Source organism: Strix uralensis, chromosome 2 (assembly GCF_047716275.1).
Source record: "Strix uralensis isolate ZFMK-TIS-50842 chromosome 2, bStrUra1, whole genome shotgun sequence".
In the NCBI taxonomy this organism is placed as follows: domain Eukaryota; kingdom Metazoa; phylum Chordata; class Aves; order Strigiformes; family Strigidae; genus Strix; species Strix uralensis.
The window spans coordinates 77,335,266-77,356,600 of record NC_133973.1 but is presented as its reverse complement, the minus strand read 5'-3'; the positions used below and the strand labels follow the sequence as shown (position 1 = coordinate 77,356,600).

The following is a 21,335-nucleotide window of genomic DNA, read 5'->3' as shown; positions in this document are numbered from 1 at the left end:
CTCAACATATCCCAGCTTTCTTTCCAGTGGTGCTTGTATATCGCTCCTTCTCACCTGACCAACCCCCATGCTGACAAGCTCGTATAGCTTCAGCCAGGTGTCTTTGTTTGAGGGAGAGCACTTTTACTGAAGAGGTGCACATCTGAAATAAAACAGGGTGTCATGGTTCTGGCTCTTGGTTTCACTAATGCCCTTGGCTTTGAAGCAGCCTGAGATACCTGATACACTATCATCTACAAGAGGAAATGTTTTTCTTTTGTGCTCTAAGGAATTTATTCTCCCTCTGAATATTAATCTTACAGTGTACTATACACTCACTTGCAGGTGTTAGTAAAGATAATTTTTGTGCCAATTAAAGCTCTGACTTGGCACAGAGAACATATAGCTTTGCAAGTTGCTTTTCTCCTGCCTGGAGAACATGTGTTTCCCTCTTATTTCCACACCTCAGCTTTGGGGACAGCACTGTGCTAAACAGTGGCACGACCTGTCTTCCTGAGCTGCTCCATATCATTTTAAACAGAAGCTACTGGAGGCACATCTGAGACAACCATTGTCCCTGATTACCCAGCCTTGCATTGCTAACGTGGTGAACTCACCCTTTCTACTGTGTGTAACAATGGCCCCAGTATGGTCCCATGTCCTTTGCAAATAACCCCTAAAGCACCCCTGGCTACCATTAACACCCCTTGCGTTGGGCACCCTCTTCACTGCTGCACCCACCACTACCATGACACCCCTGGCACCTTGCAGACTAGCCCCTTGCCAGCTTGCTAGCGGTCAGTGGTGATGGTGGGATAGCAGACTCCTGCAAGGCCTTGCAGACTCCACTTCTTTAGATGAAAAGAAAACTAATGTCTGCAGAGAAACTCTGTAAAGATTTCCTGAAAAATGATTTTATGCATCTCACATTCTGCCTTTGCTGCTGGCCGTTGCACAGCTTTAGCAGAATTTGCAGCTGTAGCACGGCTCTCCCAAGGAGCAATGCCCAGGAAAACACATCCAGATCCTTCTCAACTGCAGCCTTTTCTCCTTCCTCCTTCCTCTGTGACCTTGCTGCCCCAATCCTCTACCCACTGCATGGCTCTAACTTTGCAGCGGCCTGCTTGTATTTATCAACAGGATGATCACAGAAGTTGCCAGGAATTTCCTCCACATCTGTTGACCCTTAGGTGCTCCCCGTGTTGGGGGGGAATGGAAAAGAACAGTGTAAGGTTTTCACTCTGATTTGGTCTCCAGATTACATTTTCGGCTGGTAGGTCTCCCACTGCACATAAGAAAGAAAAATCTCTCTCTCTCTCTTGCCCCTTCCTTTACCACACAGAAGCTGAGCAATGCATGTGGTGTTTAACCATAATGCTGAGTGCAACAGGCACTCACAACAGCAAATGCACCCTCGCTGCAAGGCTTGCATGCTTGCAGGTTGTGTGTCAGTTCCTAGACACTACTTAGCAGTGTATTTGCAGCAAATTTCAGATGCAGATGTGCACTGAGGTTTTTAGATGAAATTCATATGCAATTCAAGTCAACTAATCCCTTGGTGAGACAGCTTACCCAGCAAACATTTCGATATGGCATAAAGTCTTGTGGTTTGTGTTAGATGAACGCTTGAGGGGGAAGCCCAAAATAACTAGCATAGTCAGTAATGTTAAGAAAAGATGTGGGCATGTAACTGCATGTGGGCAAACCACGACTGGACAGGTCACTGCACACAGCTGGGTATGGCACACATGTGGGCATGTGAAATGGAAATAAACCATATTAGCTTAAAGTGCCTGTTAAGGAGGGACACCATGGGCTCACTGCAGCCAAAGGGAAACTTCATGCTGCTTTCAATGGCCATTGTGCACCATCCTGTGCTTTTTTTTCCCTCTCCCTCTTACTGTAAAAATTGTTATGAAAAAATAACCCCAAGCACTCCCTGCTTTTCATGGTAAAACACAGAAAGCAAGCTGCACTGTCAAATATTTCTCAAAATGATTAACTATCCATCAACGAATATAATCTGTAATGGTATTTCTCATCTAACCATAGTTTGTAAGTGAACATATGTAGATGCTTACAGTCAGGCAAAGAAAATCCACAAATGGAAAGCAGGGACCATAAAAAGCAGGTGTTGCAGTTCAAATTATTAGGCATAATTTCTGTGTCCAAAAAATGAAATATGCATTTATTTTGTGGCATAAGATTTCTGACATCCTTAGCTATTTGTTTCTTCAACTTTAGGAGCTAGATTTTGAAAATAGTGTCACTCCTGAATTTCCCTGGGAATTGAAATGCAAATATAAGCTGCATTCCAGCTGACATGCAAATAGCACAATCATTGGAGACAGAGAAAATGAAACGTTGTTGCTAACTCAATCTTCTATTACAACTTCTGTGCACATCATATACAAGTGGGAATGCAAATGTCATTAGTTTCCCAAAAAGTCATGTTTCCACAAACAAAATAAAGCAGTTTTTTGGTAAATACTACAAGATTAATGAGAGGTTCCTTGTCATATAATGATGCTAGAAATTTCTTGTCACCATGGTATCTTAAATACTTACTCTACATGGGAAAAAAACAAAAAACAAACTTCTACCATGAAGATGATCAACCTACTAATCTTGTGTGTGTGTGGAGACAGGCAATGTAAAATAACACTAGCCCTCTAGTAGAAGGCTCAGCTATTGAAAATTGTTGAAATGACCTGTCTTTGGCATTTCTGACTGTTTGGCTCAGGGGGAATATAATTTTTGAGTACAACTGTGGACAACCGAACACATATTAAAATAAAACATTGTAGCTAGATTGGCTCAGAAAACCAGTCTTACAGATTATACCAAGACCTTTTCCTACTGAAAAGCACTGATTTACTTGAAAGAAGAAAGGCTTTGTGAAAGCAATCTGAGCCCCAAGCTGCCTATTTGTGTTTAAAAGTGAAGTAAGAGAGAGACGGGTGCCCCTGGCTCCGAGGGCATGTGGCAGGAGCTGTACGGCCATACTGCATGGGGGGAGACCTTCTGCAGAGGCCAAATCACTCCACAGCACATACGCTGGGCCCCATTTGGTGTTTATGTGGGCCTCATAAATAATCATCATATTATTTGTGTGTTTTGTTCAGCTCAATCATCTGGAATAAGGCAAGAATGTATTGCACCAGCCACAGCGTGAAACTGAGAGGATGTCCTGCATGCTCTGTGGCATGGCAGGGGGGCTTGTAGGGATCCTCAGGGCTACAAAGCTGCTCCCATCCTATCTGAGGGCTGCACAAGATGGAGGGAGCCATACCCAGCACAGTCTCATCCGAAAGATCTCCTGGGGAGTGGTTCATGATGTAAATTACCCTGAACTGCCCCACCTGGGGCAAAGTGATGGGAGTGGCAAAGGACAGAGCTGGGGCTGTGCTAGCACGGGGCGGCTCAGAGACCAGGGTGCAAGCCACTCCTGAGATGGCTTTTACTGAGCCCTCAGCTGCTCCCAGAGATCATAAGAAAGGCCTCCTCTATGCAAAGGAGTTACATCCATATAATTAAAAGTGCAGTTTTAAAACCAATTAAGACGGCCGATGTGTAGACCTGTGGGAGCACTCTTGCCGTTAGAATAAAACCAAGGTTATTTGGGGTTTAACACAGATCAATAGAAAAAAATCTTTAAACTGAATTAAGCATTTCCACAGGTATTCAAACTGATTTAGAGAAATCAATTTGTAACAACAGGTTAAATTTAAGCTGATACAACTTCCTCATGTAGATAAGCCCTTACAGATACCTGCTGAATTGATGAATGCATATAAAGTTGAAATACATCTATATGCCAAGGTCAGAGAAACATTCTTGCTGTTGCTGATCCAATTAAGATGAAGGTTTTAATACCTGGATTTTTAAATCTGGAGTATTTTACACAGCTCAGAAGAAGAAGCAACGGGGTGAAGAGTTAAACTGGCCAAGTTCAGGGCATCATACTTTCCATTGGAAAAGCTGGAGCTGGCTACGAGAAGTTGCATTTGAGACCTTCTTACTCACAGCAGCTAAACCAGTTCACTGGATCATATCCTCAGGAGTGTCTGCAGCACAGGAGTGGATAATTGGATGCCTAATATCACCCATCTGAAAGTTTTGGCAGAAAAACTTAGGCAAGCCTTGCTGCGCCTGTCAGCTGCTCTCAGCTGCCCAAGGACCGCGGTGCCAAAGGTGTCCCTCTCCCGGCGGAGCAGCCTGAGGGGCCATACATCTGCTCAGGCTTCTGCTGACCTCGGTAGAGCTTTAACTCCCCTCCCCAGTGGGTGTGGCAGAAAAACCAGGTTTTGCCATGAAGAACAGAGGCACAGGAACCAATTTTCATCTACCAGCTTTGATGAGGAGTGTCTCCAACAGTGGGGTGACCGGGGCCAGCAATGCCTACAGGGGCACTGCAAAACTCACCACCACATGTGTGGTCGTACTGGAGGACTTGGCAGGCAGCTGAGGAGGAACTGGGAAAAGTGATTTCTTTCTTTGGTGATGTTTAGTTTTTGAAACATTTGAAGTGCTTGGGAAGAAGACTCACAATGATGTCAGCAAACCATTTTGGCTGAATCAATTCAGCAAACAGAACAAAATGTTCATAGTTTTTCACATACTGATAACAAAGGCAGTGTTCCTCTTTTTCCTGCATGCCATTTTTCCATATGACACCATTGTTATGCCAGATGCAAAAATCTATAGAATTTATAGAATCATAGAATGGTTTCGGTGGGAAGGGATCTTCAAAGGTAATCTAGTTCAAGCCCCCCTGCTAGGGGCAGGGACACCTTCTACTGGATCAGGTTGCTCAAAGTCCTGTCCAACCTGTCCTTGAATTGCCAGGTATGGGGCATTCACAACTTCTCTGGACAACATGGTCCAGTGTCTCACCACCCTCGTGATAAAGAATTTATTCCTTATGTCCAGTCTAAATCTACCCTCTTTCAGTTTATCTTGCCACTACAGGCCTTGGTAAAAAGTCTCTCTCTACCTTTCTTATAAGCCCCCTTTATATGTTGAAAGGCTGCAATAAGGTCTGCTTGGAGCCTTCTCTTCTCCAGGCTGAACAATCCCAACTCTCTCAGCCTTCCTTCATAGGAGAGGTGTTTCAGACCTCTGACCAGACCCTCCTCTGGACCTGCTCTAACAGATCCATGTCTTGTACTGGGGGCCCCAGAGCTGAACGCAGTACTCCAGAGAGTGGAGCAGAGGGGGAGAATCACCTCCCCTGACCTGCTGGTCACTCTTCTTTTGATGTAGCCCAGAAGACGGCTGGCTTTCTGGGCTGCAAGCATGCATTGCTGGCTCATGTCCAGTTTTTTAATCCACAAGGATGAACTTTTTCCTGGTGGACTTAAAAAAAATCTGGGTGAATTTTTGTGCATGATACAAATTCATGAGGAAAATCAGTTTTTGGGTGACCAAAATATTGATAATTTAAAGTCAAATACAGCAAATAGGTTTTTATGACATTTTTAAACTAAAAAGAAGAGTCAAAACATGAAAACTCTTCATTTCAAAACTGAGGTGCATTTGAGAAATGGACATATTAAGAAAAAGGTACAACATTTTTTTTGTTTTCTTAGGTTGGTCAGAACAACTGAGAAGCTTGTCTTTATGTAGAAACACTGCTTTTTTAAAATAGCTGCTAAAATGAAAAAAAATCAACCAAACAAAACCCAACACCCAAGTAACTCCTTTCTCTTTCTTCTTTCTTATTTTTCCTTTTCATCTTTTTTTTTTTTTTCTTGTTTTTAAATGTGCAGTAAACAGACTCCCCAGGCAGTATGAATTCAGAAAATCTGAGAGGTGAAAGTACCTGATCTGCAGAACATGTAGTTCTGTGGAATGGGTGCTGAGACAAAAAAGCTAGACTCATTAACCCTTATAAATTGGCATCAGATACATTATAATGAAATCATAACTATGTGGAATCCCCTATTTCTTAGAAGTATGTGTTGAGAATGCAGAATATGCCACTGTCTCCCTTACATGCAACTGGAGAGCAAAACCTAAAAGAAAACCAGAATACAGGGCGTGAGAAAGGATGTGACATCCAGCTTCTCTGCCAATGAATTCAAGGACCAACCCTCTTTTCTTACCTTAGGAGGTAAATGTACTCATAAGTAGTAATCCCACCACAGTGACTTCCATCATGTGGAGGATCCAATTAGAACATGACTGCCCAAGTCTCTAGGACTCAGATGTCTATCTGGTATAAACCAGCCTGCTTCCAATCTCAGCAAAAGCTTTCCTGAAACAAAGCAATGTCCGCTGAGACACTGGAGGCTTGTGTCACTGGTGGCTGCTTCTTGAATTCAGAAGAGGCTAATGTCAACAGCTTTTCAGGCTGATGGATTTTTTTTTAACTTTTCTACCTGTACTTAAGATATTTCTTGCCTTTCCAGAAAGCTGCCCTTTTATCAAACACACTTTTGTAGGCACCCAAGTAATTTACCCCAATCCCCCAGTGCAGATATGCAAGTTAGGTAAAAGTATGAAACCAGTAAGGGTACTGGCATAAGTATCTGAGAGGGGAACCTGTGGAAGGGGGATAAAATGCCACTGCCTGTACACTTAGCTCACTGATGGGTTAATAACTTGGTGCCTAGAGGTTCTTCACTGAGAACAATGGGCAACAGCTGCTAATGGGGCCTGACACTAGCGCCCTTGGGAAGAAGAGGAAGGTTAATTGAATTCTAGTGAGGCTCCCTTTGTGTTGCAGAGCAATTGAACAAACCAGGGCAGCCAACTTCCCAGCATCAGCCTATGCATTGTGGCAAGTTCATCTGCGGTGTGACTAAACTGCCTTCAATAGAAGGAATGAATTTAGCCTCCTAAAGCTAAATTCGGGGAGACTGAGATAATCCTATTGGTAATTTTGATTGACAACTGATGCCAGTGTTCGTTTTTACTTGTTGAAGTGTTGCAGGAGGAGTTCGCATTCTTGGACAGGCGGTTTAGCAGATATCTTGCTTGCTGGGGCTCCAAATGTACTGTTACAACAATGCGAACTCTTCTCCTGCTTCAGTTATTCATGGACATCCTTATCTGCACAATACCAAGAGCTGTGGGCATATTGTGATTAAAAGAAGAGAACAAAAAAGTTTATTCTCACAAAGTCATTCACTTGCTTTTGGCATCTAAATCTTTGGCTTCTCAGAAGCTGTGATACTGGTCTTTGAATGCAGACAATGCAGAATGTAATGTTATTTTGAAGATGTTTAAGCCTGATTGGTCCTCATTAGTTAAAACAATGACGGTACTTTCTGCTTGCCAGATAAAAGTGTACTTTATGTTTTTAGCTCTGAATTTAGTTGGATATCTTCCAGTAGCAAATGGTTTCAGGTTATTAATTTCTTCATTACAGAAGTGATTGTCTGAAATCTGACCTGACTTTGGAATGATATTGAGATAAAACTTTGCTGCATGTTCTCAGACTTCGCACAAGCTGGTTTTTATTTGAGTGCTGACAACATGCACTACACTTTTTGCCCACCCAAGCCATGAAGACTTTTACAACTTGCTTCCTATGGAACACAGCTCTCTTAGTGGATGAAAAGGAGTCTAAACACTTCTTTTCATTTGTGTAGGATAACTCTGGATTTAATTCCAGGAGCCAAGAGCACTGTAGGTAGCAATATTCCCCTGGCAATTTTTTGTTTGCCTTTGTCTAGGGTCTGTTCTCGTTTGAACTTTTCTCTCAGGCTGTCTGGACTGACTGATTTCCTGATGCACTATTTCTTCTTGTGTCTCTCCATTGTTTGCGCAGGCTGTTTGAACTTCAGTCATTCTTCAATTCTCTTCTCTGCTTTGTCACCTTCATGTGCAAATATGCATTAGTTGCTCTGCTGCAGAGTAGTAAGTTATCACCTTCTTTAGTTATGTCTGCGGTGCCATACTATGGAGGTTTTCAGTTTAACCTAGTTGCCTGAATGCTCTAGTATATATTATTTTCATGCCTTTGTAACTCCATTTTACTTCCCGTATCTGCAAAAGTAAAATGGGGGAATAAACAGGTGAGCATTGCTTTTTCAGAGCCAGCTTGCCAGTTAAATTAGATGGTCCAGGGATCTCTAGTGTTTTGGAAGACATTGGAAGCCAGTCTCTGAAACCATTACAGTGTTTCCACTACAGATTTCCCCCTGACACACATACCCCCACGCATGCATATTCACATACAGGCTCTAAAACAAAGAAACTGGGTTAAATGAAAATAAATAACGAACAGTCCTATTTAGTCCCATTTTTTTAGTGAGACCCCTCGTGGCAGTACTGATGAGGTTGGTTGCTGGACTTCTCACCAAAAAACCAAAGGCCTTCTAATTAGAAGAGTTTGAAAGCATCTCTAAATAATGCTGAACAAACCACACACCTAGCCACTATGCAGCATTGTCACAGATGAGCCAGATATAGCTAATGCAGTTAGAATGAAAACCAGAGTGAGGAATACTGCTTAAAGCAACTCACTTTTATTGACAGAGTACTGTAAGGCAAGGAAAATATGTTTGCCAGATTTTTTAAAAACAAGATTTGCAGCAAGAATGATTCAGAAAGATCAGCAGTTCAATATATTATTGAACTTTCAAAGATACTATCCTTTATAAATCCAATATTTATCTTTTCTCATATATACAAAAGCTCAACTTAAGCACAAAGCAGAACACAAAATAATGGATCTGCATATGAAGTTTTGTTGATGGTTCATAATCCAGTAAACAAGAGAATGCACATGTTCTGTTGCTATAGAGTTACAGTTGACTAGATTTAAACTTAAATATACCCCAAAACACACAAAGAAACCACAAAATACAGATGTGTTCAATATGATTATTTAAAAAAAAAAAATCTAAACCATGTTCAATCATACACAGGGAACAAAACACTGATAGATGCCAAGAAAACTGTATTTTATGGCCAAAACCAATTTTGCATTTATGGTGAAGGCATCTGTGAAATCAATGTTGTATTCTGACCACTCTACATTAATATTTTGGCCAGAAAACATTGCAAAGCACTGGCTTTTGTCTGGTTTTTAAAGGATATATTTTTAAAGTGGTGATGTACATTGACTGTGAGCCTCTTACAAGATCTCACATCAGGCCATGTTAGAGCAACCTATCATTTCCATAGGAAACAACAGTAACAGAAAGGTCCCAGCTATGCTAAAAACCCAGTCGGGGGCCGAGCTACAAAATCTGCAACCTCTTAGTTCTTCCCTGAGGGAAGAGTACATTTTTATCCCACATTTTCAGATAGCCTTAAATTCTGAACCTAACAAACTCTGCTGCATTTTGTGACTTTTCTTCTCCACCTCCGTATCTGTATAGCATTGGCCTTTCACTGGAAAAACTTATGAAAGGGATAGCTGCTTTTCACCAGTGATAATGTAGCACTATTGGTGCTTCCTAAAATAAAAGAAGGCTAACATGTCAAAATATGATGCATCTGGATAAAAGGGACAAAGGTACTTAACCACAGTACAGTATCATGCCTTAGCTTTGCAGGGCTGTAGCATGAGTACTAACGTGTAAGTAAAATTCACTTCTACCTGTACAGGCAAAACTGAACTGTATTTTAAAAGCCATACGATACTACTCTGTAATTAGAACCCCCAACATGCTAATTTTTATCACATAGACAAGAAGAGTGTTATCTTACGACTATACAAGGAAATGGGACCCAATTAACATGAGAATAATGACACCATATATATATGTAACCAGTATATTCTGAAAATGAAGCATAAACTATGTTTTTCACATGGAGGTCTTTTGCTGGATACTTTAATGCACAGTTTTCATGTCTTTTTTTTCTTTTTTTTTTCCTGTTTTCTCTATGAAAATCAAGCTCTTTGCATAATTAACTGAAACCCAAAGATATTTACATTTTAAAAGCCAATCCTTCACCTTCTAATTTTAAAATGAGTTATCCTGTATCTTGCATATTTTAAAAAAAGGTCCAGAAAAAGCTCAGAATTGTAATTCAGAATCTGTACTTTGTAAAAATACTTCCCTTGAACATGAAGTCAGTGCTGACCTCTTCAGGTCATTTGTGAATAAAATCTTTCTAAAGAAACGTTACTAAATAAGAACTGAGGGAAAACACAAAACGAAGAAATACATTACCCCTGTATTGTAAAGTGTTGCCACTTTAAAGTATGGTATAGGTTGAAGAAAACCACAGAGGTGTGTGTATCAAAATATCTTTTCATTATGCAGCTACAGAACATATGAAATCTTTCAACGCTGTCTGCTAAAGGCAGTATAGTCTCTCTAGCTTTGTTAGTACTGCTATTGTATACAGGTTTCTTAAAGTACAGTTAGTACCTATAGAGGTGAATTCTAACATATAAGTGTGTGCTATGCTTCATATGGCAGTAGGATAAGCATTTGAAAAAATTTATGACATTGATTTTAAAGAAATCATACATCACACAGCATCTTCAATTCTAAACATAGAAAATTAGATTGTACTTGAAGTGCAGTATGACTTAGTTTTTTCTCAGATATCAAGAAGGTCCTCTCCACTTTCATCACTCTCCACAGTTAATTGTCTCGTCCACCATTTCTTGACTTCTGATCCACAAGAAGCAGCATCAGACATGGGATTCATTTTGCATACAACAGATTTCATAGTTGAACGTCCACCAAAGCGAAGGTTGACTGAAGACACTGAATGGCTTATTGGTTTGGAGGCTATGAAATTAAACAGAAAGTTCTGTATTAGAGTAGATCTGCTTCTTGAACATTTTTGCTTAGAATTCAGGTATACAGAACTAGCTGGACTGGGGTAGCTTTAAACTGATTTAGTGCAGAAAGAGTTACTTGCAACCTAAATGATTCAGGCAGTACATGCATGAGCTGACCTGCTGGCAAAATGGTGAAAGTGGTAAGTGCCAGAAAAAGGGAGAGAAAAGTGCATTTATGGGTGGCAGCTACACCTAGAAAGTGGTATGTAACTATGGCCTAGAGGTAGAAGCCAGTACAAGGTGATGGTATGGCTTTAGGAAAGCACTAAAACACATGTGTAAATATATAAAAAACACAGTTTGATCTTAATGATGCTATTCATGATCTTAAATAGATGGAGGCAGACTACTTATCATCTGCTGGGCTGTACTGTGCATGGAAGTGACACTCCTTTTCTGGGACCATCCACTGAGAAACATTCAGGATTGACATGGCCAAGATCAGTGCTAAGAAAGGAAACCCCAAACTCCTAATTCTCACTTGAAAAACCTAGCCAGTACAGTAGTACTACTCCTCCTTAGCACGCTCCCTCTTTTACTCCTTCCCTCTGTTCCAACAAAATTCTGATCTCTGCTGCTCAGTGACATTTAAGTGGAAAACATGGACTGAAAGCTATTAAGCTCTTCTGTTTCTTCGACAAGTATTCTGGTCACAAAAGTAGGGCTAATGGTACTCATAGCATGACTAGCTCTTCTACTTCCACCTAGGTATGATTAGAGTCTGAACAGTGGCAGCCTTTGAAGGCAGTGCTCTGACTCAGAATAGGACTGACTGATGCAGCTGAAAGCAGGTTGATGTGCACGCACCTAACCTGCTGGTCATGAGTGTGGCAGGCAGCAAAGGTCAATATGCACTTTAAGAGAGAATATTTCAGGTGGTGGAGAGTGCTCTTGAGATAAAGACTTGACAAGGCCTCAGACTGTACCTATGCACCTCTCCCACCCTCCTATAAGGCATAGTCTAGCCTTTCTTTTCTAGCAGACTCTAATTAATAGAATAACTTGAGGATGTTTTCTGTTTCTGAGAAAATAAACAGGAAATGTTGTACATCTGGACAATTCCTGGCTGAAGTGAATATACAAAAATGTATTTTTATGGTGTAAGGTATAAATTATATACCTGGTACTCTCAGACAAGACAAGGCACTCAGCAGTTATTACTGTTGTTAGGAAAAACTTCATCCATTTTCACCGTGCTTTATATGATAAAAGAGAACTCTAAATGCACAAGATGCTATCCAAACATATGGGACAGTACAGCCCCCAAATCCAAAGATCCTGAGTAAATCTATGAAAAAGTAAAAGAACCCAACCACCTGCACATTACAGTGCTTGAGCCCATCTTCCAAACTTTCAGAATTCTGAGGAAGGGGAGAGATTGCTGTATTTCATCATACATGAGGGTAGAAAAATGTGGATGTGGGTGCAAGCAGCAGGTGGGATGTGGAACCGTGAATCATGAAGCCTCTCAAGGCTGTGTTGTTGTACAGCAGTGATTTGGCATGGGGGGACTCTCCTGATAAACGCTTTTTACTTACCTGATGGCAAACGCCATTGTCCAAATTTCCGCTGAGGTTTCCCAGCATCTGCAGAGTCTTGTCGATAGCCACCTCTGTCAGAAAGTGTTGGGCTAAGGAGCTGCTGCTGGCTACTTGTCTGAACAGAGAAAAAAGAATCTCAGTCATAGTTCCCCATTGCACGGGGACAATCCTAAGAAGGGTTATCTTTCTATTCTGTTTCCAAGCTTTATACATGAATAAAAACAACACATATTGCCATTTGTTAAGGCAGCATGGTTTCTATTCTTTACTGCCCTGGGAAACTACTAATAGTAGGAAAAAAATAAAAAGACCATTTGGGCTCAATTCCATTATACAGTCCCATTGAGGGGTACAAAATTGTTCTCAGCTTTCTACAGTGGAGTCCTTATGTTGTACCTTCTTCATTTCCTACCCTGGAATAGCCCAGGACTCCTACTCAGAGGACCCAGCATGCCCAGTGTTATCACTCTCATGTAAACACTACTTCAGAATGCTTGAACAGGAAAGCTTCACATCCCTGAGCCTGTACACATCTCATGCTAGAGCTGAAAGTTGGTGCTGCCAGAGTTGTACAGCTGAGTTGGCCCTTTATGGTGCTAGCAAGACAGCTAACTAAGCTGGGGAATTACTGCCTTAGACCATCTTGCCTTTACATGTGAAGGCAAAGACTGAAGCAAAACAAGATATTGCTTTCAACTTCTCCAGTTAAAAAGATGTTTTAAAAAAAAAAAACAAATAAGAAACATGGATGTTTTCTGAATTTGTTCTGAGTAGCTGATAGTCTTCTGGTTAACATACCTCTGGCTGTGCACTGCTATCCTGATTAATAGCATTCATATCTTCACTTGGCTGTGTTGTCTCAATGCTGGGAGGATTCAGAAATCGGCTCAACTCCTGTTGTTGACTCTCTCGCAGACTATGGATAATGCTGCATGACTGTTGTTGTTTCTATCAAGGTACAATATGTGACAACAAAGATGTTCTCATTGGTGTGTCACGGTGTTTGATTTTTTTTAAAGCCTTCTAAATATTTAACCAAACAGGCAGCGCAAGATGTGGACACCAGGCGCAATGATAAAGATACATGTATCAGATGGTTGCTATTTAAATAAAGTGACTTCCAGCATATGTCTGACCTTTATGTATGGAATAGAGGATGAAATTTATAAACTGTATTAAGGGGAGGGCAAGTTGCTCAATTGTTGGTTTAAACCTAGAGTTTAAAAACATATAAAGTTTTGAATTTATGAGTTAAAAGTTCTTGCAAAGAAAGAGAAACAAAGAAATTGGTAGAGATGCACTAAGAATTACATGAAGACAACGAAAAAATTCTAATTTCTTTCAGGGACTTTGCAACAGGCTGTCAATAAGACTGAATGAAACAGTAGTGGAAATCTTGGGACCGAGTATAGATTTACAGTACAAATAGAAAAACAAAACCACTACCATTATGATCTTACAATCTAATTTGCTTTTAAATTAAAATAAACAGCCCTTAGGAAGGGTTTCACTTTCCTGGGTAGTTTTCACATGCTCCCTCTAGAGAGACTTAGAGACTAACAAGAGAATTTGAAAATATATATTAACTTCCATAATTACATTCAGTTTATAAAAGGTTCATATAATGTGAAATGATCTGAACCATATTATTAGATTGAAATGAATAGCATATTTACTTTAACATAGCGTAATTCAATATCATAATGAAATGAACAACAGAGTTGAACAAACCCAGGATTGACAGCTGAGATTAAATTTACTGCCATTATTATTACAGAGATGAGATCAAAATGAAACTATCTATTTGAATATGCCTTGAACATTGACATTTCAGCTGGAATGTACATTACATTCAAATTGTCCAGTTATGTTTTTTTATAAATTTACAAACTGAAAAAGTCAGATCCCATGATCATAGATTTCTATGGAAAACCTCCACTCACAAGAAGTAAGCTTTTATAAAAATAAAAAATATATGCATCAAAACCTGGACTCAGCTTTACAGTAACTGAAAAATCAGTCATTAAAGCAACCAGCTTGTGACTTTTCATATAAAGAAACAGATGTTTTTGGAAGAAAAGAATAACTGCAAAACCTAATTCAAATTTCCTGAATTTTTTTAATAGAAATTTAATCCAAGAAAAACTTCGACCAGCACATACTGTAGCTATCCTGAGCAAAGGCAAAAATGTTTCTGACAATCAGAAACACTGCGTAAACAGAGTACAGAAGTACTGGCTGGGTCTCTACTAGTAAATTAAACAGACCGGGATTTTCTGCAGTGCTGAAGCCAAGTGACAGGCCAGGACTTGCATGATCTGGCTAATCTTCCCTCTACCACACAAGACAGCTTCAACCACTGCCTACTGGGAGCAGTCTCCACCCTGACCCACGCGGGGAGGGCAGTGATGCTCCTACGGCAGTGGTGTGGGAGACCATAAGGCAGTGGTGTGGGAGCGTATGAGTATGCATGGGCCAAAACTGTGCCAAGGAACATGCTAATGAGTATGGGTGACCCCAGCCCAGTCCTGAGCCAATGCCTTGGCCCTGCTTAATTTACTAGCATAGACACAGCTACTGTGTGCCAGGTTCATATACCTGATTTGCATGTACAGACTGCTCATTTGCACACACAGTTACTGTAATGGCTTATTCAAATGATGTATCTTGATACAGGTTCCATTTGAAGAGTCATCTGCTGGTGACTGATCATGGTATCTTCTGCCAGCAGAGGCAAGGAAATTATATAATTACATTCTGTGAGGAAGGATTAGGCCTATGGGGTTTCATCAAATTACATTGTTTTTTCTTTACTCCTTTGACTTTTGTCTCCGCGCATGCATCTTCCTGCTGCATTGAAAAGACAGATAAATTTTTGGCAGGAAGACAGTTTTCGCCTTCAAAAGATGCTTATTTTTGTAGTGCTTTCAATTGAGCTGTAACATACTTTTTCTGCTGAGTTAGCAACTGCTACATACTTCTTCACATAAATATTATCGTGACTTGAGAGTAAATGAAGCATAATGACAGCAAATTCCAGCGTTGTTGAACAGTACAATTTCTGCAACCATTTAGATCCTGGTTTAGCTTGACTTACTGCTCTGATTCGCTTTAAGCACTTCTTCAGCCACATGCGTATGGTCTGTTTGGCCACCTCCTCTTCTATGGTATATTCCAGTTGTTCCCTAGCAAGCAGCTCTTCCAGTTGAAGACTTTTTCTGATATCAACAGATCTATATGAAAGCATGCTGGAAGAAACATTTTTTTTTTCAAATTCTGGTGACTTTTTTACTTTAGAAACCCAAAACTCATAATTAAAATCTTAGTGCAAAAATATGTAATACAGGTATGTGCAATAAAATTGCATTTGAAGCTAAAAAACGCTGAGATGCCTCCAGAAGCGATTTGTGATGCTCAAAACAAATGAAGACCCTACCACCTACATCTAGCTATCCAACACAGGTAAGTTGCTGAACTGTAAGCAACTAGGGCATTTGTGGTGTTTGTTTTTTTTTTCCCCTAAGTGTTCATGCTTGGATTACATTCCCATTTCTAATTTATTTCTAGTCAGATTCACTGCCGTGTTGCTACATGTGTGGGGACAACATTTCATTGCTCGGGATACAAGGCAAACACATGACTGCTGGTTATGACAAACTGTCTCCAGTAAAAACATTAAAACTACTTAGAGCTGATTCCTTAGGACCTGTGTTTTCCATCACTAAAATTTTTGCAGGGAAAAAAAAGGGAAATCTAATTTTTATATTACATTTAAAACGGCAGTCCCTCTGTGGCTACCAGTCTTGCCTTTTCCCAAGTCTAATGAACACCTGTTAGGCTGGAGAGAAATACAGGCCATTATACCCGTTGTACAAATTTAGACAAAATCTCAGAGTACCTCAGCACGTCATGGAAAGTGACATCACCACCATTATGGAGCCGTTCCATTTCGTAGCACATGTGCTTGAACAGCAGCTTATCCTTGTCGAGATCCACCTCCAGCCTGCCCCGCAGAAGCCTCAGCAGAAATTTCACTCGGAAGGTAGGAATTACTCCCTGGGTAAAATTGCATAATAAACGGTAAATTATTACTGTGACCTAACAACCAACTCAGACATACAACTTCATCAGTGAGAGAAATGCTACTTCTCCAAAGACTCTGTGTCAAATCCTGGCCTATTTAAAACACTGTGAATACATTACTGAAGAATATATACATGCAGCCAACTCTTCAGCACATTCATGGAAGTCTTCATTGTTATTTGACTGATAAACAATGACAATCTGTGCTGTTAATTTTGTCAGGAATTTTCAAAATTGTTTGGGGACTTAGTTTCCCCATCTGTAATGAGGATTATATGCCCAGTGAGCTGCCTTTGAAAAACTGAAATTAAACTACAGTTTAAACATTCACAGCCAGGCCTATACCTGGCTGTAAACCTGTCCCCTTCTCTGTGCATCTTTGGACAAGAGAATGTTGGGAGTTCACTGGCTTTTCAAAGGCCTTCTGCTATAAGAGTCAACCTAGCACATGTTGCAGTTTTTGTGACAATAATTTTGATCTGCTGTTAAAAAATTATGACTGAAAGTATTTCGCTCTGAAACTGTGGTATCCATACTCTTTAAATATTTTGTTCTGCTAAATGAGCCAGACTGGAACTATTTTTTCTGTAATGTGTTGTTCCACATCAGAGAGAGATACTGTCAGTGTTGGGCATGATGGATGCAGAACTCTTCACCTCCATCAGTACAGACTGTGGCTTCCATCTCCAGCACAACCACGTGCCAACTACAAGCGATCAAGTTCTTTCACCATAATGTTGTTGATATTCAAATCTTAGTGATGTCATGAATCGTTCAGATGATGATTCAACTTGTGTGGGCATCTGAACAGCTCAGTCTCCCAGATGCTCTTCTCATCCCAGAATCACAGAATGGTTGAGGTCGGAAGGGACCTCTGGAGCTCACCTTGTCCAATCCCCTCTTCTTTAAGCAGGGCCTCCTAAACCCAGTTGCCCAGGACTGTGTCCGGACAGCTTCTGAATATCTCCAAGGATGGAGACTCCACAATCTTTCTGGGTAACCTGTGGCAGTCCTCAGTCACCCTCACTGTGAAAAAGTCTTTCCCGATGTTCAGAGGGAACCTCCCGTGTTTCAGTTTGTGCCCATTGCCTCTGGTCCTGTCACTGAGCACCACTGAGCAGAGCCTGGCTGTGTCCTCTTTGCACCCTCCCTTCAGGTATTTATATACACCCATGAGATCCCTCTGAGCCTTCTCTTCTCCAGGCTGAACAGTCCCAGCTCTCTCAGCCTCTCCTCATAGGAGAGATGCTCCAGTCCCTTGATCACCTTCATGTCCCTTCGCTGGACCCTCTGCAGTATGTCCATGTCTCTGTTGTACAGAAGAGCCCAGAACTGGACCCTGGACTCCAAGTGTGGCCTCACCAGTGCTAAGCAGAGGTGAAGGATCCCTTTCCTTGGCCTGCTGGCAATACTTTGCCTAACGCAGCCCAGGATACCGTTAGCCCTCTTTGCTGCAAGGTCACATTGCTGGCTCATGTTCAACTTGGTGTCCACCAGGACCCCCAGGTCCTTTTCTGCCAAGCTGCTTTCCAGCTGGTCAGTTCCCAGAATGTACTGTGCCTGGGGTTGTTCTTCCTTAGGTGAAGGACTTTGTACTTCCGCTTGTCGAACCACATCAGGTTCCTGTCATCCCATTTCTCCAGCTTGTTTAGGTCCCTCTGGATGGCAGCATAACCCTCTGACACATCAGCCACTCCTCCCAGTCTCGTGTTACCTGCAAACTTGCCGAGGGTGCACTCTGCCCCATCTTCCAGATCATTAATGAAGATGTTGAACAGGATTGGACTGCAGTATTGACCCCTGGGTGTACACAACTAGTTACTGGCATCCAACTAGAATTTATGCTGCTGATCACCACCCTCTGGGCCTGGCCATTCAGTCAGTTTTCAGTCCACTTCATTGTCTTCTCATCCAGCCCATACTTCACCAGCTTCTCTATGAAGATCTTATGGGAGACAGTGCCTAAATCTCAGCAAAGCCCTTCTGAAGATCAGACACATAAATGGATGTGTGTCTGTAGACTTCCAAGGGAGCAACTCTCAGGGAGCTGGGAGGAAAGAATGAATTGTATTGATCCTACAAATATCTACATTTGTTTTTATATCTACTATTATAAGTACTTCACAGTAGTAAAGAATAGAGGTTAGTATTTGAAGGGCCATGAACAATGTTAGATCATGTTCACTGAACTTTCAGAACTTGAACAATAACCTCTCTGAGTTTCATCATAACACTTTGCTTTCCCCATATGTTTTTTCAAGGCAAAATATAAATTTACTGGATTTCTGTGCTCATTATCAAGTTTCTTACCTCTCTTTTGTCATCAACCATGTTCCATATAATTTGAAAATGCCTAAGGTCATTATAACTTAAAAGTTGATCTTCTTCAGTTGAGTAAAACAATGAGAAATTCTCCACAATGATAGCTGAAAACCACAAAACGAAAATACACTATAAAGAAAGCCTGTAGTTACATTCTAACTGGTTAACATCTATAAGCAACAATGAATTTCAACAGAGTATGAATTCTGCTGTGCAAACTTCACATTAATAAATGCCTTCAGCTTTATGTTCAGATGAGGATTTTCAATGGGTAATACACTGTCATGCTACATCAATATTCATTGTGTTCACTCTTTAAAAGCTGTATCTTCAATGCTGGTGAGGTGCCTAATCCAACATCTTCTAAGATCAATTAGGTGAGTTCCAATGATGTTGGAAAAATGTTAACTGGAGAAAGGAAAAGCTCAGAAAATAGTATTTTTTAGGGTAATGATACTCTACAAACACATCCCTGTTCAAAAACGTTTAATTCCCAAACTTCCTGAGCTTTAGCATACACCATGCCAGAGAAGCATCAAAACCATGATATGCATATAAAGTAACAGTGAAGGTACAAGGTAGCCGCATACCTTAATAGAGGACAACAGACTCACATCTAATATACTACATGCCAAGATGGATCTATTTGTTGTTAATGTGTATTTTCACTTACCAACAAGCAAGTTTAGCATGATGTATGCAATGATGACATAAAATGAACAGAAATACATCAGAGCACCGGCATAATTGCCACAGTCTGTTTTCCAGTAGGTGCTGTTATCTGGTGTACAAAATGGAGGCTGAACCTTGAAAACAAAAAAACCCAAAGTCGATCACTCATAAAAAGAGATTCTTAATTTCTCTGCAATCAGTACAATACTTACAACTATCATTTGTTTAAAGCTTCCCAATTAGGGAATAATACTGTGGGCATTATTGTGGGCAGGTTTTAGTTGTTCCTTTAGTAGTTAGAAATCAGAAGACACAGAAAGGTATGACAAAAACCACCTAGGTGTGGATCTCACTACCACACACAAGGCACACTGTGCGTTATGCCACTGTGAAGAAGAAAGTTGATGCTCTGAGATGTGGTGGTTTTCAAAAAGCTTCCCTGCCCATTATTTTTAAAAAGGAAGGGAATATGATTTTCATCACAGTGGAAACCACAGATGGAAATTTACTTGGGCAAAATAAAGAGGTTCAAGGACAAATTTTGAGGTCATTAAGACTACCATCCACATGGAATGAGCCAAAGTGCAGACATTAACGACAAAGTTAATCTGAAAAGTCACTTTGCCCCAGTCAAAGCAGAGGTAACTGTGGAAAAGCAAGTTACTGCAGTTCTGATTTTGAAAACATATTTTTATTTTTGTTTTTAAATCATGTAATAGCCTAGCCCTATGAAATATCACACTGTGAGTGTATGACTGGAACTGCAATTTGTGTTTTATGTTCTAACGTTTAGCGAACATTATATCTCTTGAAGAGATAAAGGCAATCACAACATTCCCTGTACAAAGCCAAGATACTGGAAACACTTTACGATGCAAAGGTGTCTCCTGCTTCTTGCCTGCTTTATCTCCGACAGTATTGTATTTACCATGCAGTCATGCATAATTTTGTTCCAGTCTTCTCCGGTAACTATTCTGAAGAGTACAGTAATAGCCTTGCCAGCTGATGAAAAATTTGCGTGTCTGTTTTAAAGAATAAGAGAGAGAGAGAGAGATCATTTCATGTCCCAGAACTAAAACGTTGGCAAGAAAAAATGCAAACCATTTCCATTTTCTACTGTTCTACTATTTTAAACTAAAAATAGTTACAGTATTATTTGAATGAGCTCACTGAATTATTTATTCCATGACTTAAGATATAATAACTGAACTTTAGCTCAGACACATGTCTGAGTGTTTTGGCTCATTTTATCAAAGAGCTAAAGCAGACTCAAAGCCAGATCCTATCTCCTGTCTCCATTCTCTTCCTGAAGCCTGATGATGCTATTGATTGGGAAATCTCCAGTTAACTGCCAGTTCACAGAAGTGTCCCCCCCTCTATATCAGCCTGGTATATGGATCCTGTTCCTGGGGGATGCCAATAAGGTGTAGTAGGTACACTGTGTTTCAGCAGCTTGTGGCTAGCACAGTGCTGCTTTGAAGCACATTCCAGCTGGCATAATGAAGAACAGCTCTCAGTCTGCTCTGGGCTGGATCGAGGGTCATTTGGTCCAATGCACAAGGACTAGAAAGATGGCTCAGTGTCTCCTATCAGAAATTTTGTTTAGAGCTCTTCAGCTAGACCTGGGAACTTGTCTGGTTTTTACCACTGATAAACTTCTCCCTAGCAAGAATGTGATTTTTTCAGGCTGTTTAAAGAACATGACGCAGTAAGTACATACTGTACCTGTTAATGTTCTCTCCATACTTCACTGTACCAAATAAAACCACTCCAGCAAAAGCATAACAAAGAAGCAGTAAGAACATTCCCACTATGATGAAGAAACTCTTGTACATGCTGACAACCACAGTCAGAAGTAGCATTTTTAGTGTCACCTGGCAGGACAGAGAAAAAGCAATCCATGACACCATTCAGGAAAGCAGAGATAAAAGGGAAAAGAAAGTTACTGCAACTGCCATTTTGACAATGAATTCTTTACACAT

The 21,335-nt window shown here is 40.6% G+C and overlaps 1 protein-coding gene across 1 annotated transcript in view; it reads right to left on the bottom strand.

Annotated features, from left to right (window-relative positions):
- Positions 1–8,434: 8,434 nt before the first annotated feature.
- The window catches only part of NALCN (sodium leak channel, non-selective), a 251,122-nt gene continuing 238,221 nt past the window's right edge, over positions 8,435–21,335 (bottom strand). Inside the window, exons 37-45 of the mRNA XM_074859339.1 lie at positions 21,079–21,227; positions 20,282–20,375; positions 19,355–19,487; positions 18,670–18,785; positions 16,175–16,332; positions 15,374–15,524; positions 13,075–13,224; positions 12,274–12,391; positions 8,435–10,682 (exon numbers count right to left, since the gene is read on the bottom strand). Coding sequence (XP_074715440.1) covers positions 10,489–10,682; positions 12,274–12,391; positions 13,075–13,224; positions 15,374–15,524; positions 16,175–16,332; positions 18,670–18,785; positions 19,355–19,487; positions 20,282–20,375; positions 21,079–21,227 — 1,263 coding nt within the window. The 3' untranslated portion in view covers positions 8,435–10,488. The remainder of the gene's footprint in view (positions 10,683–12,273; positions 12,392–13,074; positions 13,225–15,373; positions 15,525–16,174; positions 16,333–18,669; positions 18,786–19,354; positions 19,488–20,281; positions 20,376–21,078; positions 21,228–21,335) is intronic.